Here is a 25,633-nt window from a genome sequence, read left to right as displayed (position 1 = left end):
AGAATTGCCTGAACCCAGGAGGCGGAGGTTGCGGTGAGCCGAGATCGCGCCATTGCACTCTAGCCTGGGTAACAAGAGCGAAAATCCGTCTCAAAAAAAAAAAAAAAAAAAAAAAAAAAAAAAAAAGAGGCTTTGTTATTACAAAGCTTATGTAATTTTTTATGTTCTAAATTTGAAATTAAATTAAGTTAAATGAAATTGTGCTTGACATTTTAAGCCTATCAGAACACAACGAGAACAAACATGAAATGTAGATTTATTCTCTAAGTATAAACTTAGCTATGATTTGATCAAATTGCCAGAGGGGTAATATCATCCAGTGACAAGAGTACAATTTTATGCAATTTTAAGATTTTTTAAATCCTTGTTTTACCCCTTTCTATTTGTGTGATCCTAAGAAAGTTACATTTGTGTGCACATTTGTGTGATCCTAAGAAAGTGAGCGTGAGCGGCGCCGGGACCGGGATCGTGACCTCGACCGTGACCGCGAGCACAAGCCGGGGGAGCGAGGCAGTGAGCGGGGCAGGGATGAGGCCCGAGGTGGGGGTGGCGGCGGCCAGGACAACGGGCTGGAGGGTCTGGGCAACGACAGCCGAGACATGTACATGGAGTCTGAGGGTGGCGACAGCTACCTGGCTCCGGAGAATGGGTATTTGATGGAGGCTGCGCCGGAGTGAAGCGGTCCTCTCCACCTGCTGTGATTGGACGCGTTCCTGCCCCACCCCCTTGCTGTCATCCCCTCCCTCAACCTTGGCCACCTCAGTTTGTCCTCCAAGGGTAGGTGTCTCATTTGTTCTGGCCCCTTGGATTTAAAAATAAAATTAATTTCCTGTTAAAAAAAAAAAAGGCGCTGGAGCATGGTTTTGCTTGTGAGGGTCGTAAGATGGGAACGCTCGCGGAACGTAGAACTATCCCGCCGTGGGTGAAAGTTCCTGAAGACCTGAAAGATCCAGAAGTGTTCCAGGTCCAGACGCGGCTGCTGGAAGCCATGTTCGGCCGGGACGGATGTCGAATCCCTTACATCGAGCAGGTGAGCAAGGCCATGCTCGAGCTGAAGGCTCTGGAGTCTCCAGACTTCACCGAGGTCGTGGTCTACGGCTCCTATATATACAAGCTCCGAGCCAAATGGATGCTCCAGTCTATGGCTGAGTGGCACCGCCAGCGCCAGGAGCGAGGGATGCTCAAACTTGAGGAAGCCATGAATGCCCTCGAACTAAGCTCTTGGATGAAGTGAACCAGCTTCCAATCAGGATGAAGACCAGGATGTAGAGATTAGTTTGTGGCCAGCGTTGGAGTGATGTCTCCAGCTTGGTTTAAAATCTGTTCCAGCCTGAGGAGTTGAGGGAAAATCATCTGTTTAGGGGTCTCTACCTTGGGTCTGAGTCTTGTGAATATCTTTGATGGTTGCCAATAAATGTTTTTCTTCCCCATTTTAAAAATGAACAATAAAGTTTTAAATCGGTAAGTAAAAAAAAAAAAAAAAAAAAAAAAAAAAAAGGTCTGTGGTTGGAGAATAAACATCTAATCAGGCTTTTCCTCCATTTTCACACTAACCACAGCAATCACCTACACAGAAGACTTCTATGACCAAATCCAGAGCAGTTTCTCACCACCACCAAGCAGTGCATGCCAGCTGGCATTATCTGCCTGGAGATAACATCACATCTCACAGGTTGGGGGCTCAGTCCCAAAGACTGACTCCTCACCCCACCAGTCTCAAATCAAGCTCACCCACATCAGTCTCAAATCAAGGCTTCTGGAACTTCTGACCAACTGGCTCAAGTTGGGTTTCCCACAACCCCCTCTTTGGATTTGATTAATTTGCTGGACTATCTCTCATAGCCCAGGGAAACACTTAATATTTACTGGGTTATTATAAAGGATAATGTGAAAGATACAGATGAAGAGATGTGAAGGACAAATATGAAGGAAAGGGTAGGGAGTTTCCTCGCCCTCGCTGGAAGCTCTTCAAACCCAGTTTGTTTTGTTTTGTTTTGTTTTGTTTTTTTGTTTTCACTGCAATTTCTGCCTGCTGGGTTGATGGAATTCTCCTGCCTCAGGCTCCTGAACAGCTGGAATTACAGACATGCACCACCAAGCCCAACTAATTTTTGTAATTTTAATAGAGATTGGGTTTTGCCATGTTGGCTAGGCTACTCTCAAACTCCTGACCTCAGGTGATCCACCTGCCTCGGCTACCAAAGTGCTGGGATTACAGGCGTGAGACACCATGCCCGGCCTCCCTTGGGTTTTATGGAAGCTTTCTGACATGAGGGTTTCTTACCTCCACTCTCTGAAGTATAATGTGGGGCTCTCTCTGGGCAGGGTTTTAAGACTCACAATCATAAAGGTGGGGAAAGATTGAAGTCTTGCTTTAGGGCAGGTGAATAGATGACAGGAGAGAGATTCTGTTTCCTGAAGCCTGCTCCTGAGGCCAAACCTACCCAATATTATATCAAAATACTGTAAAGGGATGTGGGAATTATGAACTAGGAACCTTGGGTGAAAACCAACATATATCACAACATCACCGTCTATAAACCAGACTTTGTCAAAGGTGCCTCCTAACTGCTGTATTTCAACCCACAATAAAGAAATTAACCAATGTTTAAGCTATACTGAATACATACTTAATAGATTTTGGAAAATTAATTTTTCTTTTTACTTTTGATTGGAAAAGGAGCTTTTCCTTATCTCCCAAATGGAGAAATAAAGCTTGTTTCCAAACAGTATTCCAAGCAACACCACCCAGAGTACATTGTTCGGCTCCAATGTGTTAGTGCTGTTTATTTGAGTATTTGTACCTTAATGGTTGAATTGTTTAAACTTCCCTTGTTGGGATGTGTGATTTTCCGATTTCTCCAAAAATAAACAAATTATGTATGCATTCTGGAAATGCTGCAGAGATCAAATTAAATGGCGTAGTATCTGCATTTTAACAAGACAATCATGTGAAATTAGGCAAATTACATTCTTAAAAGTCTGGTTGTTAAAATATACTCTAATATGATTTAGTTTATTTTTAGTTTCAAAAAAAGTCCACTAGTTTTTTCTGCTTTCATTAATACAGATGATTAATCTGAAGGAAATGCTGAAACTCTTATCAAAAAACCATCATGTACTAATCTATCTTTTTCAAAATAGCTTTGCATTCTTTTTCTTCATCCCATCTCCACGGTCACTACACTAATGTCTGCCTTTATTACCTCCCGTTTGTATTATTGAGGTAGACCACAAGAAATAGGACTCCATTTGCGATTTCTGCCCTCTAATTTAACTGCATGCCACAACTACACCGGAGATTCTAAAGAATTATTTTTCATATATTGTGAAAAATGTTTGGTGGCTTTCACTTATTCATTTTTTTAACATGCATAAATTGTATCACCTTTTTCCTGTGTAATTTCTACCAGCTCACTAATTTTCTCTTCCTGTTTATCTAGTCTCTTGGGTTTCTAATTTCCAGTAATTATTTTCATTTCTGCTACAATTTAATATAGTTCTATTTGGTTATTTTTTTTTAATTCTCTTGTCATTTTCGATATCTGTTTCCTCCTTCATAATACTTTTCATACTATCTTTCCAGTCTTTAAACAGATTAAATATCTGTACACATTTTAAGATATATTCTATGTGTGTATCTGCTAACTTTCATTAAAAAATGTTCACTTTCAAGTTCATCTGCGAGTTTTGCTTCATTTTGTTTTGTTTGGTGTGATCTCTATACATTTATCTGTAATAATTCTTCCGGACTCATTTTTCTTAAGTATTTGGTTGTACCTAAGCTTTGGATAGTGTCAACCAGAGACCACTTTAAATTTCTGACTTGTAGGCTGGGCGCGGTGGCTCAGCCTGTAATCCCAGCACTTTGGGAGGCCGAGGCGGGTGGATCACAAGGTCGAGAGATCGAGACCATCCTGGTCAAAATGTTGAAACCCCGTCTCTACTAAAAATACAAAAAACTAGCTGGGCGTGGTGGTGCGTGCCTGTGATCCCAGCAACTTAGGGGGCTGAGGCAGGAGAATTGCCTGAGCCCAGGAGGCGGAGGTTGCGGTGAGCCGAGATCGCGCCATTGCACTCCAGCCTGGGTAACGAGAGCGAAACTCCGTCTCAAAAAAAAAAAAAAAAAAAAAAAAAAAAAAAAAAATTTCTAACTTGTTATTTCTCTGTTAGTATAAGAGTGGCCATGAGGTAAAAAGTCTTTTCTTCCCTTGTTTCTATGTTGTTTTCTTTTCCTTTTCCTTTTTTTATTTTGTTTTTCCATCCACCCACCAAAAAAGAAGAGACAGACAAGTATCACCATGTTCTTATGCACTGTGGAAAATTATCCAGTATTCCCATTTCAAGTGTAGATCTTTATTGATTATATAGTGTCTCATATGTCTCCTGTTTGGGAGGTTTACCTGGCTATTTTGTGTCTTTTAGGTAAAACCTCAGTAAAGACAAGTCTTTAGGCCACCTGGAGACAGCAACAAGTACACGTGGCAAATGGCAGTTTCCTCCCTAGATTAAGTTTTCCTCCTTTCCAGCCGCCACCGAGTTCCATTATTTTACAATGGCTTAGCCGTGTCATTTAGCTTAATGACTTTTTGTTTTCAGGTTTACATTCCGAATTAACTTTAGACTTCCAGAAGACTGGGGTAACAATGCTGAATCTTCATATATCCTTTACCAATCTACCCCTATCATTCACATCTTAAGTCACCGTAGTGCTACGATCAGAACCCAAGAATTAAAATAATGCTAATTTCCCAACATAGGCATTGTTTAAATTTCAACATTTTTTTCGTTTTTTTTTTTTTTTTTTTTTTTTCTGTTTATAGGATTCTCTCACGATCCCACATTCCTTATAGACTACCTCCGGCAGTCTACAACATTTCCCCGGTCTTTTCTTGTCTTTTGTACTTCAAAGCTTTTGTTCGCAATGGACATTCCTTGATTTGGGTTTATTTGACACTGACACTGTTTCATAATTCATTGAATGTTTTGCATTTTTTACAGGAATGCCATGAAAAGTATGTTGTACCACCCCTGTACAGCATACCTGGAGGTTTAAGATGCCAGTACATGCTGTTACTAGTGATGTTGACCTTGATCAATCTGTTGAGTTAGTTTTGTTAGATTTCCTCACTCTAAAGTTACCAGCTTTCTCCACTGATTTCACAAATATCTTGAGGGAGATACTTTACAGTTAGGAAATTGCTGTTTTTTCTTGAAAGTTTTGCTTGCTAATGTTAGTGATGGCAGCAGCAGCCCATGTGGAGCAGCTGCTGTGGGGACACCAGCTGTAGTCGGGGAGGCATGGCTGGGTCTGTGCACTGCATGGAGCCAGTGGGAGCCGGGAGTAGGTGGGAGTCCCTCCCACTACCGAGTGGGCGGAGTTGGGAACATGCACTCCCATGCACAGCTGCAGCCGTCCAGCCGTGGCTCCGGACCCAGGCAAATCTGCGCTCTTGGGAGCCAGAGAAGCCCCCAGCCCTGCAGGCTCAGAAGTGCCTGCTCCTGCTCCTCTCCATCCCCAGCGCCTGCTCCGATTTCAGAGAAATGTTGAAGTCAAGCCTGGGTGCTGTCGTGATCTGACTGAGTGTGTATACTCGAGAAAGCACTGACACGCCAGCAGTTTGCCCTACTACCTCAGACTCCTCCAAAACTTTGGGCACTAAGGAGCTCAGGGAGGGAGGCTGGGGACAATCTGAGGACCGGTCTGCTGGGCTGCAGGTGAACAGCCTGGACACTGTGGATGACATGTTGATGGTGAGAGGCAGACAGGTTCCTGGTTGGAAAACGGCAGGTCCCCATTGAAACCGCACCTTCGAGCCGGGAATGGCCTGAAGCCTGGGGACTGGGCTACCAGTTCTGGGTAGTGTCCAGAGCCCAGAGTGAGAACCTGTGGTGCTTTAATGGGCTCCACCCATGGTCACCCATGGACCAACCCACATGCAATGCCTCCTTTCTGAGCCCACAAAAAACTCGGACTCAGCTAAACCCACACAGATGTGGGAATGGCCTACCTGTGGAAAAGAGCTGCCCACTGCCAGTCTCCCCTCTACTAAGAGCTGGCACTGGACACTTGTTGGGATGACCTCCCTGAGGAAAGAAGCTACCCATGTAGGGTCTCCTGAGAACTGTTCTGCAGCTCAGTGGAGCTCCTCTTAGCCTTGCTTACCCTCCAGTTGTCCAAGTATCTCATTCTTCCTAGACACAGGACAGTAACTCTGGACCTGCCAAATGGTGGGACTAAAAGAGCTGTAACAGAGGGTTAAGACATGCCCTCCCACCCCAACTCACCACGTTGTGGGTTTCAGCGAGGAGGGGAGAGAGGCAGCCCTTCCGGGAGCCCAGAATTAAGGGCTGCCCAAGCCCTGCCTGTGACACCGTCTTTGGGGTTCTATGGTTCCTGGTGTCTCCAAGCTTTCTGGGTGTTTACCACATTCCTCTCGTCCAGATGCAGATGCCCACAGCAGAAGTGGCGTGCAGTACATCTGGTCCAGCAGCAGCCTCGTATGGAGCTGGCATCTGTGCTGATGCCTAGAGCAGCACACCCTGCTGCAGCTGCCTGGCTGTGTGCAGTGGCTGGACCCCACATTCACTCTTTCACACACCCCTCATTTTCTGCACTTGGCTCACCCTTGGCATGTGTGAGATCCAGGCGGATAGCATGAACTGAGTGTAGCCTGCTGGGCCGAGTGGGCGGAACAAGCCCTGTGAGTACAAGCAGTACTCAGGCAGAAGGCACCGCCAGCCACACAAGTTCCTGGCTGGTGCAGTGACACCCTAAAAATCCTGTGACAATCGTATCCATAACTTGACCTTGTCTACAATATTATTTACTGAGATATTTGCCTAACAGTGATTTTCTATTGTTCTGTTTTCTTCTACATTTGGTAATCAGAATTCTACTGCATTTGAGAGCTGTCCATCTCCTGTGCATTTATTTAATTAATTATGTATATGTATATGGGCTCACGGATTTTTATTCTATGGATTATAATCCAAAACCATCAGTATTTAATTATTTTAGAGAGTCAAACTCTTCCACCTTTGACCATTAAGGGTTTGAGGTGAGCTCCTGTTGTCTTTCAGTGACTTCCTTCCACTGTCCCTCCTTCTTTCATTTGCCTTCCTTTCTTCTTTTCTTGTATTTTCTTTTTTTTGTGGCACTGAAACGTATTTCATGTTCATCTTGTTCCCCCCACCCCAGGCTTGTAATCAATTACATCTTCAAGATGTTCACATTTCTTTTTTGAAGACTAGCATTTATAAACAAGAAATGGCCCTTACACATCACTTTTATTATGAGAAATTATCCCTTCCAATTCATCTCAGTGTTTAGAATAGGAATTATATGTATATATGCTAACCCACATGTATACACATGTCTATATTTCTGTACTTGTGTGTGTATCCACATATATATGTGGTTATCTAGTCTGTCTGCCTATCAATCGATCTACTGAAACCATGCCACATATTGACACTTTGGATACCAATTTAATGCCACAGGGTGAATTGTAGCCCCCATACTGCTTTTTAAATGTGCAAGTTCCTGATATTGTCAAATCTGATTCTTATTATCTACAATTATGCATTTATGTATTTGTTCAATTCTAGTATTACAAATTATTATTTCAGAACTATGAACATATTTACCTATAGATTGCAGTATTTATTATTCTTTTTTGTTTTAGTTTTAAAGCATTCACTCAAGGCCCATTTTTCAAAGTTCCTTGGGTTAGTTTTCTCCTTTCCCAACTCCTTCATTGTGGATATTTTATTTATTTAATATAAAGTTGGGTTTATTTGTTAGGGATTATATTTCATTTTGAATTCTTATATTCTGGTTGGTTTAAATTGTTTAGTTTTTGAAATATGTGATGTGTATGTAAAACGTTACTATGATTCTGTTAGTTTTCATACTATGAAAAAGATAACGTGTTAGCAAGGCTGTGGAGAAATTGGAAACTTTATACACTGTTGGTGAGAATGTAAAATGGTGCATTTGCTATGAAAAGCAGTATGATTTAAAAAAAAAATAGAATTACCATATAATCCAACAATTTCACACTTGGTTTTATATGAAAAAAAAAAAAAACAACAAAAAACAAGATTTTGAAGAGATAGATGTAGTCCCTTGTTTATTGCAGAATTATCACAATATCCAAGTTATGGAAACCCCTTGTTTATGGACATGTTTTCTTCACATTCTATTTTTTTCTTACATGGAGAGTAGTAGATTATAGATTTTGTGTGTGTGTGATCTGCTGTTTTTCACTTAACAGCATATTCAAGAAATCACTGGATATCAGTTCACAGAAATTTCCCTCTTTCTGTTTTACAGCTGCATAATACTCCATTGTGTGAAAGTTGCATAGTGTGTACAACCATTTTCCTATGAATGAGCATTTAGAATGTTTCCCATATTTTGCAATTCAAAACAGTACACCAAAGAATAATCATGTCCATCTGCACTTTTGCAATTTTAGAGGTATATCTTTAAAACACATTGCTAGAAGTGGGATTAATGTGTCAAAGGTAAGTAAATAAAATATCACTGAACATTATTATTCTGTATAAAGTATTTTTTTCTGGATAATAAGTAAGCCACTTGAGATACATTAAACATTTAACATAATTCTTTAAAAAATAATGCTCTTCCTATTTGGAGAGCTCTGCTAAACAGCTTTCAGAACAAGCTTCTCAAGTATGATAATGATAGTTTTTGAACACAAAATCCTGTCTATCAAAACCATCAACCAAACAGTGATACAGCTATTTTTATAGATGCAACAGATATCACAAAATAGATTTGTTCTTTTTATTGTGAACTAAGAAAATTTTACTCTAAAAAATAATGTGGAAACATATTTTTTTAGTTATTTTAAATTTAAGTGTGACTCTCACACTTTTATGCCTTGTTGAAGCCATTAAATGTTAAAAAAAAAAAAAAAGCTGACGATCTCAATGTTTTGCAAGATTTTTTTCATTCGACTCATTTTCCTTGTAGAATAGTGAAGCTATTCATCTTTTTTCTGCAATTTTTCATTGAAAATATTTCCACTAAGTTGTCCGGATGAAACAGGCCAAGGAACAAGATTTTCAATATTCTTACTACTTATTTACTCTAGTATTTCCACTTCTCACCCCCAGTACTGTTACCATATTATCAATTACAGTGAATGATATGAAGAATCAAAAAATGTAGAATTAACATACATTAGTGGGACCTAAAGTTGACAGTTTTAAAGAGGTTGTAAAAGAGAACCAATTCTTCTAAATTAGATCAAGTCTCTAGACTTACAAAATCACACTGGAGTATTTTTAAAAAGAAGTTGCAAGTAATATGTATCATTTAATATATATTCATTATTTTGAGGCAATGTGGAGCAATTGAAGAAAAATTATGACAGACAAATATAATACAACTTCTTTAAAAGGATATGAGAATGAATGACAATGTTATAAATGTGAGGATTTCAAAATTGCAAGTTTATAACTACTTGTGTGAGAATAAAAAAAATTGCTGTTTTGGGAAAGAAATATGACTAGTAAGTGATTATTAAGGTCTAGCAAATATTAAAAAATGTATTTTTAATTGAATAAAAATTGTTACATGTTTTGAGATTTTTGTATCTTTTCTTTGATAGTATGCTTTTACAATAGCCATACTGAAAATAGATACGTGATTTTTATAAATGAGGTTTATGCCATAATAGCTATAGATTTATATGGTCAGTGTATTGTAAAACTGATGAATATAGGGTTAAAATGACAAACTGTATCAAATGTTATTTAGATAATTACTTTTTTAAATGCATGCAAAAAATTTCTGAAAAGAGTTCCCTGGTCCTACAAAAAGGAGTATAGTAATATTTCAATATCTATGATTGCTTATTTTTCTGATTCATTATGAAGTAACATGTCATTTCAGCTTTAATCTTTATTGAAGAGAGAAAGACATGATTTAGTAATAATAGTTAGATACTTAGATACTTCATGTCTTAGCCCATTTTGTGTTGTTAGAATACCTGTGGCCAGGTAATTTACAAAGAAAAGAGGTTTAGAAACCTACAGAGTATGTTAAATACTATGAATATTTAGCTTAGAGTTCTATAGGCTGGGAAGTTCAAGGTCATGGCCCTAGCTTCAGCAAGGGCTTTCATGCTCCATCATAGCATGGTGGAGAAAGCCAAAAAGGAAACAGATAGATGTGAAAGGTAAACCTGAGGAGCAACCTCACTTTATAACAACCCACTCTCATAGGAACGAACCCTTTTCTCTAAGAAATAATTCAGTCTCACCAGAGCAAGAACTCACGTACTGTTGTGAGAACAGCAACGAGCTATTCATGTGAGATCCGCCCTCATGAGCCTAAAACCTCCCACTTAACCCACACCATCATATTAGAAATCAAGTTTCAAAATGAGTTTTGATGGGGACCCATTCAAACCATAGTACCTCACTTTCAATAATGGATAGAAACACTAGACAGAAACATAACAAGAAAATAGAAAATATGAGCAACATTACTAAGCAACTAGATTTAACAAAAATCCATGGCACAATTAACCTAGAAGCAACATGATACAAATTGTTCCCAAATACACATGAAACAGTCTCAGAGATAGACCAGATTGTTAGATATTTAAAAAGCCATTTAAATGGAACGTGTTTAAATCATACAAAGTTTATTTTCTGACTGTAATAGAATTAAAATCAATGATAGAAGTGAAGTTCAGAAACTTGAAATATATGAAAATGATTGTGACACTTCTATTTAATCAATAGATTTTTAATAAACACAAAGGATATCAAAAATAATTTTATATGAGGGAAAACTACATGATATTATATACCTATAGGCTGCAGTTAAGAAAGGGGTTATAAAGGAATTTACAGCTGTACCAACCAACCTTAGAAACTAGAAAAGGAGCAGTAAACTGAACTCAAAGCAAGCAGAAGGAAGAAAGTACGTTATAAAAATGAAGTGGAGAAAAGAAAAATAATAAAGACAACTGACAAAAGTCAAAATTTGCTTTTTGAACAGAAAAAATTAGCTAACTCTTAGCTGAACTAACCAATAAAAAAAGAAGACTCGAATTACTAAAACCAAGAATGAGAGGACAACACTGTTGACTTTATTAAAATTAAAAGGATTATAAATAACAGAAGGCTATAAACAATTATATACCAGCATACTAAATAACCTTGACAAACCAAACAAATTCCTAGAAAGCCACACTCTAGAACTGACTCAGGAAGAGATAAAGAACCTGAATGCAACTACAAATAAAGAGAGTGCATCAATTAGACAAAGAAAAACTTCTCGGCTGGGCATGGTGGCTCACGCCTGTAATCCCAGCACTTTGGAAGCCTGATGCAGGTGAATCACTAGGTCAGGAGATGGAGACCATCCTGGCTAACATGGTGAAACCCCATCTCTACTAACAAAAACAAAAAATTAGCTGGGTGTGGTGGCATGTGCCTGTAGTGCCAGCTACTTGGGAGGCTGAGGCAGGAGAATCGCTTGAATCCAGGAGTAGAGGTTGCAGCAAGCCGAGATCATTCCACTGCACTCCAGCCTGGGTGACAGAGCAAGACTCTGTCTCAAAAAAGATACACTTTTTAAAATTAATTAATTATTAAAAAAAAAAACACCCCACAAATAAAATTTCAGGCACAGATGGCTTCACTGGTAACTTCTACCAAATGTTTAAAGACTAACATAAATCCTTAACAAACTGCTTCACAAAAACAGAAACACAATAGAAAGGAATACTTTCCAACTCATTCCATGATGCTAATTTCACCTGGATCCTTACACTGGAAAAAGACATCTCAAGAAATATAAACAATAACTAAAAACAAGTAACCAATACAAATATAGACACACACATCCACAACCAAACACTAGTGGACTGGATTGCATAATATAAAAGAATTATGAAAACGATTATATAACATGTGCAAGAAGGATTTATCTCAGTAATTTAACAGGCTTTAACGTATAAAAGCTCAATCAAGGTAATGCATCATATGAATAGAATAAATGGCAAACACAACACCGTCATCTCAACGGAGTCAGAAACAATCATTTAGTAAAGTTCAACACTGTTTTTTATGATAGAAACACTCAATAAACCAGGAATGTAAGGGAGCTTCTTCAACTTGATAGGAGTAATCCATGCAATGATAACAGCTTACTTAATAGGAAATATTGAATGTGTTACTATGTAAGTAAGGAATCATACAACGATGCCTGCTTTCATCATTTCTCTTCAACATTGTCCTGGTGGTGACAATATTTTCTTGGAGGCATGAGCCACCACACCCAGCCTTGGAATATTTAAAGAACAATGACAACACAGCAATAAAAAGGCAAACCAATTCAAACATGGGCAAAAGGTTTAAATAGACTTTCCTCCAAAGTAGATACACAAACAATCTTCAAGCATGTGAAAAGATGCTCAATATATTTGGTCATTAGTGAAACGTCAATCAAAACTTCAATGAGGTACCACTTCACACCCATGAATTTAAAGAAAAAAACTAGGCAACAAGTGCTGTGACCGGTGTGGAAACATTTTAATCCTCATGTATGGCTGATGGGAATGTCAAGTGCACAACCGCTTTGGAAAATACAGTGTCCGTTACTCAAAAAGCTAAATATAGTGTTATCGTATTACCCAGCAAGTCTACCTCTAAGAAGGCAACCAAGAGAATTGAAAACATATGCCCAGGCAAAAACATTGTACACCAATATTCAAATCAGCATATTGACTTACAGTTACTGAAAAGTGGAATAAGCCAAATGTTTGTAACTTATGAACGATTAAACAAAATATGATATATTCATATGATAGAATAGTATTTGACAATAAAAAGAAATTAAGAACTGACACATTCCAACTCATTCCATGATTCATTTCGAGGAGGAACCTTGAAAATGTTATAAGTTAAAGAAACCAGCCATGTAAAACACGTATGGTGCGATTATATGGTAAATCTAGAATAGGCAAATTCACAAGACAAAATAGATTAGTGGTTGCCAGCGGTTGGGAGAGGAAAAAAAAAAATGGAGAGAGACCGCTTTTATGTATAAACTTTCTTTCTGGAGTAAAGAACATGTCTAAAATTGGATAGTGATGATGGCTGCACAGCTCTGTAAATTGTACACTTTAAAAGAGTGTATTTTCTAATACGTAAATGGTATCTCAATAAAGTTGTCAGAAAAAAAGAAGTTATAATCAAAGAACTGCTGACCTTGGAAAATGAAGAGGATTTGGAAAATGAAACATATTTTAACTGCTGATGTGAATACATTTTTCAAAGAGAGGAAAAAATTAAAAGACAAATTTACCCATTTTGATCAGGAAGAAATTTGAATCATAGTGATCCATGTAAGACAGTGATTGAACTTTCCTTTCTTTGTTTTTTGATGCCCTTTTCTATTTAAAGCTGTTTACACTAGGAGTTTGTTCCTGCTAATGAGTATTTTGCTCACATTGATCTTTCTGAGATGATATTTTATTTGACATATTAAAGGCTTTATTTCAGCTCCTCATGCTCCCAGAGCTGTTGTAATGCAAGTTGGGAAGCCAGGGCATCTTTTAGCCGTCTCTTGTTTGCCCCCTTCCTTTGTCTGATATAATGCAAATGAGGCTTATTAGTGAGTTACCTGTATACGTTCTTAGGCTAAAAATTCTGGCATGTTCAAATTTGTCAAAGATTTAAAAAATGAGGTTATCCAACTGTAAAAATGCACACATTCAGTTTTTAAAACACAGACACAGTAAGTCTGAAGGAATTAAATCTGTGTGCCAAAGTTCATGAGCAATCATTTAAGTCTTGTGATAACATTTAAAAAATGTTTAAGTATTTAGAAATTTACCCAGGCACAGTGGCTCGTGCTTGCAATCCCAGCACTTCTGGAGGCTGAGGTGGGCAGATCATGCAGTCAGGAGTTTGAGACCAGCCTGGCCAATATGGTGAAACCCCATCTCTACTAAAATTAAAAAAAAAATAGCTGGGCATGATGGCAGCTGGCTATAATCCCAGCTACTCAGGAGGCTGAGGCAGGAGAATCGCTTGAACTTGGGAGTCGGAGACTGCCGTCAGCCGAGATCATGCCATTGTACTCCAGCCTGGATGAAAGAGAGAAACTCTCCTCACGGAATCAGGATGCAATGCTCTGCTGGCACATCAATGCGTTCACCACCCAGCCAAGCTAAGTGAGCTTCAGTTTCCTATGTTTTTCTTGGCTATTTCTTGTGTAGGCTTGATTGATGAAATAATTGACCAAACCCTCATTTCCTCCCCAAATGTCAAGCTCATATCATCTTTCTCAAACTCCAACCCACTAATCAGATGCTTTGTCTTTCTGCTTTATTCAGTTTCCCTGTCTTGAAACTACTGAGGGACACTTGACTGATCTGTAATCTGAAGTGTAATCTGAAGCATATTTCTAGGCATCCATCCACTGTCAATACAAAGTCACCCTTATTACTGAAGAAATGCAAAAACTTTAGAAGTTCCATTCTAGAAATGCTGAAGAAGGCAAGACAGCTGTTTTATTTTACGATATAAAAATATGCAGATTTAAAATGCTGGATTTATTGTCACAGTAAATATTATTATTAAATTGATAATTTCTTATGTTAACATTTCCAAACCCGAAGCATAGCAATCTAGATTTATTTCTAATGTCTTCTTAGGTCAGGATTTTTATGGGGTAAATTTTCCTTATCATACTTCCACAGATGCTGCACTATTTTTCATTCTAAATTTTCAGAAATATCTCCAAAATAATTCTATAAAACTATAAAAAACTGAATTATAGCATAATTTATAGCAACTTATAAAATTTGTATTTATTTGGACTATTCGACTTTCTAATTTCAGAATTAATATCATCCTGATAAAGGCCTACCATTGTTCAAATGATCACAGACATGGGCAGTAATGTAGAAAATTAATGAACTTAGCCTACTGAATTTACAATTGTGATTAAGTCTCACAGAAAAAAAATTTCCTAGTCGTTGTTTTCTTTCAACACATCTTTACTAAACAGCTACTTTGTGCTTAGCACTGTTCTAAGCATTAGGTTTATCAACAAGCAAGACAGACAAAAATCCATGCCTTCACAAAACTTAGCATATAGCACAATTGAGCAGGCAATAAACAGAGGAAATACATAAGCTATATAGCAATCCAGATTGCATAGTTTTTTAAAGAAAAAAATATGGCAAAAATGTGAGACAGAGAATATATTCAGGTTGAGATTTGCAATGTTAAAACAACGTGAAAACGAAAGCATCCCTAAGAAGGTGACCTTTGAGAGGATCTGAAGATGGAGAATAAGTGAACCTATTCATGTATCTTAAAGAGAAACATTCTAGGCAGAAGAAGATCAAGTGTAAAGTCCCTGCAAGTAATGTACCTGGTTGTTGAAAAGCAAAAAGTGAAACAAAACACACAAAGAGAAGTGTGTACAGAAAAGAGTAAAGTAGTAGGAATAAATAAGTTCAGAGAGGTGTGATAAAATTTAATGAGGTTTTGTAGTTCACTGTGATAATACTGTTTTATTTCTTTCTGTTTTTTTTTTTCTTTTTTTCCTGAAATGAGTAAATGGTACATCCATGAGTTCTGAAAAGATGAAAATGAGTCCCACTGGTAATCAGTCTTTGTTTACTTATCACGACATCAACGAAAGTTTCTAAAAGGACACAGACAAGGCTACATGACAGCAACAACATAGCTTTCCTTATTTGTGACTGTTTCTCCTTTAAAGCCTCACATCGTTCTTGCCTTCTGAACAATTATACCAAGCTGCCCAATTGCTAACTGCCCCTGCTTACTAACAATATCTCTCCAAAACAGACTTCTGCTTTCCCAATTCTTTAGAAACTTATAATAAGGTCCTCCCTTTAAGCCCTGTCTTACTGAGATTCCCCGTTTCCTCTGATGGGAACTTTCCCTTTCTGCAACAAGCTAGATAAACCTAATACTGACTAAAAACGTGTTACTGGTGGGATTAGGCAGTATCTAACAGAGAAGTTATATTATAATTTACATTTAACAGAATAATCCAGGCTATTGTGCTGAGAGTGGACTGGAGTAATATAGGCAGAAGAAGGCAAACCAATTAGAAAATTAATGCAATAATTCAGAGGAAAGATAATGTGGCTTTGACTATAGTGATAGTGTCACCAGGTTGGAAAGTGGTTGGATAGCAATACATCTAAAGGCAGAGCTGTCAGACTTTCCTAATGGATTGCGTACGAACAGTCAGAGAGAAGAGTCAAAGATGAGTCCAAAGAGTGGGCCCAAACTGCTAGAAGGACACTATTGCCACTTACCTGAGAAGAATGTAGGATAAGAAGGTTTAAAAGTGAGTTCTGCTTTAATGTGACAAAGCATCTGGGTGACGATATTAAGTAAGCAGTTAATATGTGAGTATAAAATTCAAAAGAAAGTTTGCGCTGAAGATGTACACTTATTAGTTCTCCTAGTATAGATGGTATTTAAAACCATGAGACTGCTAGAAGTCAATCAGGGAGTGACTAATTTTCTTGTATCAACACTTTCCAACTTGATTTACTGTAACTTTATAGCTTTAGTTAGATTGTATCCATATGCTATAGATGTTATGATCTCCGTAAGAGACATTGGGTTTTCAGAATATCTAGTATTTTACTAATGTCATTAAATTACTTTTACATGTCCAAAGTATTGGTTTAGAATTTTTTTAAGTTAACAACACAAAGGTCAATTTCTGAATATTTGTCACTTATTTTTCTCTTAATATTTAACTACATGAATTATTGTGACACTAACTGTTCAACAATGTGCTACTAGGACTATAATTGTAAAAGCCTACAATGGAAGAAAAATAAATTTAGTTTTGAAATCTGATATTTTAATGTATCTGTTAACAAAATAATCAACCACTTTTAATAGGTTATTTTATGGTATAATAATATGTAATTTGTCACTCCTAACTGCAGATATCTGTCACGCTATATTGATATTCACTGCGATGAAAATAATCTTTTCATTAGTTTTTCACTTTTTAATACAATTAGGGCCCATTTAGACTTACACCTTTCATATAATTTTGATAAACCTAATTAGAACCTAGTAGAAATTTGAATGGTAGTAATTTACCCTGGATACAAGTACTGATTATCTTTACTATGTTCTTGGTAGTCAAGTATGCCCAACATGCCTGATGATTTTCTCTGGTCATTTACTTAAAGAGTTTTATACTAATTTAAGGTTAAAGTTTTTTAAAAGTGATATTTCTGTAACTTGCAAAAATTCTGATATATCAAATTTTAAGATAAAAAAACAAATTAATATCTAAGGATTTGTTTGGCTGATAAAATTTTATGATTTTAGGACTAATGTACAGATCTCATACATTACTTAAGTCTTTTAGAATATAATTAAACTTCAAATTAACCATATGAAGAATATAAGTAGTATTCGAGGTATGTCTTGCATATAGGAGGAACTGTTGTCATATTTCTTTCTTTCTTTTTTTTTTTTTTTTGGAGACGGAGTTTTGCTGTTGTTATCCAGGCTGGAGTACAATGGCATGATCTCAGCTCACCACAATCTCTGCCTCCTGTGTTCAAGCAATTCTCCTGCCTAAGCCTCCTGAGTAGCTGGGACTACAGGTGTGCACTACCATGCCCAGCTAATTTTTGTATTTTTAGTAGAGATGGAGTTTCACCTTGTTGACCAGGATGGCCTCGATCTCTTGACCTCATGTCATTTTTTATTTTACTCAAACCTCTTAATAATATAGGATATATAGCTATTTTCATTCAATTATTTAAAACTTTTTTAAAAAAACTAAGTCCCATAAAATGTAAGCAATTTGTTTAAGGTCAATCTACTTATAATGATCATAACCAAGATCAGTCAAATTCAGCTCAATCAGAAGTTAATTTCCTTTACTTTTCATGTAGCAGTCTGTTTTAACTTTTAAAGATTAGGTATATTACTAATCAGTACATTCATAAACCCAGTAGGCCTATTATGAACTTTTAAAATATATTTTAAGAAAATTATCAGTGACTTCTCACTGATTCAGTAAGAAGGCATTTACTGAGTGATTACCCCATTTAGTTAAATGTTGCTCTTATTAAATAAAATAAGACATTGTCCTTGGTCTTAAAGGAAGTACATCCAAAAGGGAGAAATGTAGGAACTCAACAATACAAAATGCAGTGCATACAACTATGCATGAAATTTGACTTTGGAATCAGGAAATGAACAGCTATGTCAAACTCCAAAGCAGTTGGGAGATTTACAAAATGCTTCAGTCTGTTAAATATTCAGAAATAAATAGAAAACGGAAAATAGAATAAAATGGAAATTGCATTCAGAAAGAATAGCATTCATGAAGGCATACTAGACGCATTAGATGGAATATCCCATGTGGGCAGCAAGAGCAGTTGGCAAGGGCTGTAGCATGGATGACTATAAGGAAGACGGGGCCGTGAGCCTCGAGCTATAGACATGGACCAGATAATTAAGAGGCTCGATGCTAAGCACAGTGTTATAATTATTTTCTACGAAGTTAAATGTTGAAGAGTGAAAATACTCTATTTTCAAACTACAGTTTGTGAAAAGCTGACTCGAAAGCAAATTTTATGTGTCGGGAGCAGAATCTTCAATTATTTATTGAGATGCTTCTCACTAAATTGTTCTGAAACTTTTGCCTGTTATTTCCAAACACCTTTACGGAGTAGTATGTATAATGGTGAAAGAAGAGTCATCCCAGTAAGATATATTTTGGTTACCGGGGTTGCCTCAGCTATAGATAGGATTTTAATTAATGATTAGATCTATATTCAGAATTACTATTAGTCCCTTTGCAGGTTTTGATAAAATTTCAGGAAAAATATTTTTAAAATGAAACAGATTATTATATATTTTTTCAGTTGCTTCGTACATTGCTTCTGGGAAGCCATGCTATATGTTATATAAATTTATAGATGTGGCTAGAGGGATAGAGAATGTCATATGTGATTTTTATAGAAAATTATATATTAAAATTAGAGGATTCACTGAAGTACATCTAAGCAAATAAACTTTTAAATAAGAAATAGAGAGAAAAGAGATTAAGGAGAGGGCTCAAGATCACAAGGAATTTTATAAAAACTCTAGGTCTGAGACACATATCTTCTCAGATAAAAAGAAGTGATTTTATGTTTCTTCCTACATTTTGGTTTGATTCCCCAGTATCATATCCTAGATGTTGTTTTTCAGGGAATGAGTAGGATTTCAAAAGTGTAAAATGTCAACAAAGATGGCCACTGATGAGGAAGAATGTTACGCTACCAAAGGCAGCAAATTTCATGGTGTGTTCAGGTGCATAGATTGTTATTATACTTGGTTTCAAAGTACTCTTGGAAGATAGGTTAAATATATAAAATGTCACAATATTAAGTTGTTGCTCCTCTCAACGTTAAGACTATGCTAACAGTTTAGGAGGAGAGATCTTTGTACACATGGAACTATTCTTTAATTAAATTTGCTAGTGTAATCTCGGAAGATTCTGAGATAGTTTAGTTTGTACAAAATGTTGACTGGTAATCTGAACAAACGGGATATGATATTTGCCTGGAGACATCACAAATTGGTTTGATTTTCTAAAGATAGTTGGCATTTCATTTTTGATTGTAAAAATCTTTAGAAATACAACTGTATAAAAATGTTAACATAAATACTAAATCCCTGTTGCTTTTCTAAAATTTTTGAAAATTAATGTGGATAAATCCTACTTAGCAAAGTATTTACAACATTATTTCTTACCCTGCCAAAGATAATTTCAAAATAATACTAAATAAGCATCTTATAGAAACAGTTTAAAAGTATCTTTTGCATTAGAAAACATGATCATTTTATTATGGCAGTCATTTTAACTTATTGATGATTATTAAGTATGGCCAGGGTTCCTTTTTTCTGTAAAAATGTAAAGCCTTTGTATATGAATTCAATAATTGTTTTAAGACATTTTTATTAAAATATTAAAGTATACACAAATATATTAAATGACTTCACTGAGAGGGCAAAGAAAAAAGGTATTAACCTAAGTACCTTCAAATATGATTGAAGTCTGTACCCTAGTTAATATAACCGGTTTTCAATTGGATATTGATTAACAATTCTGAAACCATTATACACGTATGCTGAAATTGAACTATCGAGTAAGTGGATAGTGAAGAGTGGGAGCTAGGTCTCTTACTGTTAGATTGGGATATTAGAGAAAAACAGGGTTAGGTGGCAAAAATAATATATTTGGTTATGGATATAAATTCATATTTAGCTTAATATAAATTCCAGTATTTATATATTTATTGGTAGGTGTGTATACACAGATCAGTAGACACACATATATTTTGTTGCTATGTCATCTGAGAGGGTCCGAAAGCAATGGCACTTCATAGTGATGAGCTTACTTAGCTACAAGAATTGGTTTCTAACACTCTTCTTAAGTAATAGGAATGAAGGTTCCTTACAAAATGGTTGATTTTAGGACTAAGGAAGGAAATACATGATGAACCTGCACCACGTTGTACTGCTAGAAGGCATGGGTATTCTCAAAAATACCTGCAATTGAGTCCATATTGATACAAATAATGGTTAGATAAATAAGTAGGGGAGAAGAGATAAATGTCCCTTATGGAAGAATTACATGTAAATTTCACCTAGATATTCTGCTCTAAAGGAGGGACAGCATAACTCTATTTCCTTAAATGTAGCTGTGTATAGGACTTTCTCCCAAAGTTTTTACAGGAGGGGGAAAAATTGGTAACTTTACAGTGTTCAAACTTTTCAAACACTGCACAGAAGGGTGATCAAAGTCAATGATAACAGTGAACATCGTTTTGATAGGATCGACCTTTGATGTGATGCAATGAAAATGGCAATTTACCTCTGAGGTCTTCCTCCTCAAAACCTGTAACTGCAGTCTAATCATAAGAAACATCAGAAAAATTCTAACTGACGTTATTCTACACAATACCTTACCAGCAATCTTCAAGATGGCCAACGTAATAAGAAATAATGAAAGTGTGAGAAAGTATTACAGTTAAGAGCAGCTCAAGGAAAACTAACTATCAAATATTATTTAATATTTTGGATGGGACCCTGGAACAATAAAAATATATTGGAGGAAGACTGAGGAAATTATATATACATGTAATTATTTATGTAACTATATATAGTTATGAGATTGTTAAAGCCCATATTTAATATTTAATAAAGCCCATATTTAATATTTAATACATGGGCTTTAAATATTATTTAATATGTGGGCTTTAATTAATGTATCATGTAGCAATTATATATATATATATATATATATATATATATATATTGGGATATTGGTTAACAATTCTGGAACACGTTTACTGAAATTGAAACAGGTATACTGAAATTCAGTAACAATACTGAAACATGTATACTAAAATTATACATGTCTGCTGAAATTGAGCTACCAAGTAAGTGGATGGTGGATAGCAGGAGCTATATATGGTAACTATATACATGCATATAGTTACATGATATATTAATATGTCATAATATATTAATTAAAGCCCATATTTAATGTATGTAACTATACACATGTATACCTAGTCACATATATAATTAAATAATGCTAACATATGGCCTTTAATCATATATGTGTATCATATGTGCAATTATATGTGTAACATAGCAATTAAAGTGATACCTCTGGAAGACAAGGAAAGCCAAGGATTGCCAGCAACTTTCAGAAGCTAAGAGGGACAAGAAAGGAGTCTTCCCTAGAATTTTTCTTGATATCAGAATTCTAGCTTCTGGAACTGTAAAATAAAATGAATTTCTGTGGTTTTAAACCACTTAGTTTGTTGTACATTGTTGTGGCAACCCAAGAAAGTTAATATAGATTTTTTCCCTATTCCTAACCCAGCCGTGTGCTTTACATGACTTTGATTTTGTCCCCCTGCTTGAAATGTCATTGTTCACATTCTCTCTGTCATAGTTGAACTATTAACTCTAGCCAAATTTCCATGAATCTCTTGTGTGGTATTACTTGCTCATGTATGTGTTTCTTTGAAAATACATGTAATCACTTATGACAACAATTGAAAAATATTAAGTTGTTTACACATTTCACAGTTAAATTGTCTTCTCAGGGAAATATTTTCTTCTTATGATACTGTCCAATAAGTTCTATTAAATGAATGAATGAATGTCTTTTCCCAATTCTCATGTGTTTTCATTATTTGAACTTTCCATATAAACAGAAATGTAGCATTTTGAAATTAATAGTCATGGTATAATTTTTAAAACGTTTATTTTAACGTATGTTCAGAAGTTTATATGATAATTTTGTGAAATTGTATAATATTCTGTAATTTAATACTTAAGTAGGAAAACATCTTCATTTGAATATTTACAACATTAGCTATATCTATCTCATTAAAATTAATGGTTCTTGAAGAGTAAAATCTTGAATTTTTTTCTCAGTGTAAACATGAATTGATATACGTTTGCATGAATAATATTGAACTTCTTTTTGAAATTGTCAAGAGAAGTAAAAAGCTTTTCAATCTAAATAGGATACATTAACATATAACTGTAAACAGATGTTAAGAGAGGCCACAGAAAGATAATTGCACTTTGTTATCAATTTAACAACCTTTTCATTCCTAATTAAAGGAAGAATAAATGATCCCATGAAAGAATTACCCAAAGTATAAATAGTTAGTATAAACACCTAAGTGAAATTATTTACATGTAAATGTGTAAATTATACATATATATATAATATGCTTTTTTTCCATATCACATTAAACAATTACCACAAGTTTAGACAGAGTCTAATTATAGCTATAAAAAACCTCACAAACAAAAGGAAATATACTGTTTGCTATTGATATTGAAGAGGAAAATCAAGGCAGAAGGAAATTACATGAGAAATTTAAGTTATCTCCGATTTTTAATCAAAATAATAAGAAAAAGGATGAAACAAATAGAACAGGGACACAATTTGTCTAATGTTTTATCAACAACAATAGAAAGTGATACAAGGACATTTTTGAGATAATCAAGTGAATGTCAGGTATGGGATGAGTATTGCTAGTCTCACTGCTGTGATATACAATTGATTGTTCAGGACTCTGCAGAGAATTGCTCAGCACAAAAGGAATACAAATTAGCTTTCCCTTTAGTGCAGACTTGTGCAAGTCCCTCTCTGACCCAAGCTGAGAATTTGGAAATACCTTTAGGTTTGTTACTTCATTCGATGCCCAATAAAGCAAAGAGGAGAAATATTTCCAACACCTGGAATAGTGTATCAATAGTATCAGTGGGTGATGGTTAGATCATAAATTAGAATGAGGAAAGGGATGCTGGTAAACTGTGCATAATAGGGAGATGAATCACCAGAATTTTAGGAAAATAAACACTAATTGGAAGAAAATGCAGAACTATAATGTGAGTTTGATGTTTACAGATCCAGTCGTTCTCCCTCTAGTCTGAAAGCAGGATATATTAGTAAAAGATCAATAAAAAATAATTGGCACTCTCCTGTGTGGCTATTCTTTTCATTCAAGTAACTACAAATAGAAAAATACTATCAGGGAAAGTATGCCACGAGGTGATTCCATTGGTGCAATAAACACAATGCTGTGACAAAACTTGTAATGAAAGCAATTAGGACTGTTGGACTCTGATGATCTAGTGAAGGAGCCGGGGTTTGTGAAAGTCACTAATGGCTTTCTGCATGCACTTGGGGTAAGTTTTGTTTCTCTCAAAGACATTAATAACATTAGATAAACCAAGGAAATTGGTTTTTTAAAAATCTGCAAATAGTTTTGACTCTTGTATACATATTCCTTCTATATATGACATAGAATAGTAGAAAAAATACTTGGATTTAACCAAAGAGCAGAAAAAAATACTTGGATTAAACCAGGTTTTGAAGATTTGAATACTAGTTCCGTTAGTAACTGGCTGTGGCCCTAGGCAATTCTTCTAATTTTGTCAAACTCAATGTATTTATTTATAAAACAAGGGTGATACAACCCTCCCTCACACCTGCATTAGCTGAAATGAAGAGTATTTGTAAATAACAATATCATGCCTGGTTTTTTACTTGCCCTCAAAAATATCAGATTCCTTTGTGGCTGCACCTAAACCACAGAGATGCACATGGTCGTCTGTGGGCAATAGATCACTTACTATTCAAGAGGAATGTGTTATATTTTATTATATTCAAGGATTACTACATAACACAGTAGATGGAAAAGAAAAAATACATTTATAAAGGAAAAATATGTATATATAAATATATATGAAAGAAAAAAGTATGTGTGTGTTTGTGTGTGTGTGTGTATATATATATATATATATATAGAGAGAGAGAGAGAGAGAGAGAGAGAGAAAGAGAGAGAGAGAGAGAGAGAGAGAGTCTCCCTCTTTCACCCAGGCTGGAGTACAGTGGTGCAATGTCAGCTCACTGCAACTTCTGCCTGCTGGGTTCAAGCCATTCTCCTGCCTCAGCCTCCCAAGTAGCTAGGGTTACAAGCATGCACCACCATGCACAGCTAAATTTTGTATTTTTAGTAGAGACAGGATTTTGCCATGTTGGGCAGACTGGTCTCAAACTCTTGACCTCAGGTGATCTACCCACCTGAGCCTCTCAAAGTGCTAGGATTACAGGAGTGAGCCACCACACTTGACTATGTGTGTATCTTTAGAAAGAAGGCTACCAAGAGTCTGGACAAAAATCACTGGGGTTAGTACCTACTTATCATGAAAGCTGAGGAAAGCAATAACGTAGGTGGGTAAGTTAGCATGCTGACATGGAGAGTAAGACCACTGACTGTGGAGGCTGACAAATCTGGGATTAATATCTCTGGGACTTAAGAACTTTACAAACTCGGATGTCCTAACTATCCTTCCAGTGACACAGTTTTCTCATCAAATGTGGATATTACTAGTACTAATCTCAGAGTCAATGAAATAATTAAAGGCTGAAAAGTTTAACTTAAATAGTAATAATGATAATAATACCTACCTCATACTTGTATTAGTATATTTCCTATCAAGTTTTAAATGTTCTGAAATTATGCTGTTATTTTTATCTAGTAATATTGATTTCAATTTGGAGAAGGTATTTATATTTATTAATGGCATTCATTCCATGTGAACCTAGTGATGAAATACATTTATACCTCCCAAATAACATACATTTAAATATAACACCCAGCTTGTATTGGAGCCTGGCCAAGCACCCTGTGCTTCTCAATTGAGTCCTAGAACATCCTTATGTGAATTTCAATTTTCCTCTTAAAGTCTGGGGAGTGGGAGGGATTTGAAAGTATTCTTGTGACCTTCCTTTATCTTGCGAGCCAAGTTGCATTCACCATGATACCACTTAAGTCTTGAGTTTTCTTTGATAGAAATCAGGTAGTGTGTGTGTGTGTGTGTGTGTGTGTGTGTGTGTGTGTGTGTCTGTGTGTGTCTGTGTGTGTGTATGTGTGTGTTTAGCCTTAATTTTTGTGTCAGTTTTATAACTGTTTTTCTTAGAATGTGTTCATTGTATTTATATTACTCAAATTTATTTCAT

At 36.0% G+C, this 25,633-nt stretch overlaps 1 protein-coding gene across 1 annotated transcript; it reads left to right on the top strand.

Moving 5' to 3' along the window:
• The first annotated feature begins 883 nt into the window (after nucleotides 1-883).
• Nucleotides 884-1,275, top strand: LOC120367766 (developmental pluripotency-associated 5 protein). The gene has a single exon (XM_039479141.2). The coding sequence runs from the start codon at nucleotides 884-886 to the stop codon at nucleotides 1,232-1,234; it is 351 nt and encodes a 116-aa protein (XP_039335075.1). The 3' UTR covers nucleotides 1,235-1,275.
• The last annotated feature ends 24,358 nt before the right edge of the window (nucleotides 1,276-25,633 follow it).

The sequence above is a fragment of the Saimiri boliviensis genome, chromosome 3 (genome assembly GCF_048565385.1).
Source record: "Saimiri boliviensis isolate mSaiBol1 chromosome 3, mSaiBol1.pri, whole genome shotgun sequence".
NCBI classification, from domain to species: Eukaryota; Metazoa; Chordata; class Mammalia; order Primates; family Cebidae; genus Saimiri; species Saimiri boliviensis.
This window is presented reverse-complemented; position numbering and strand designations above follow the sequence as displayed.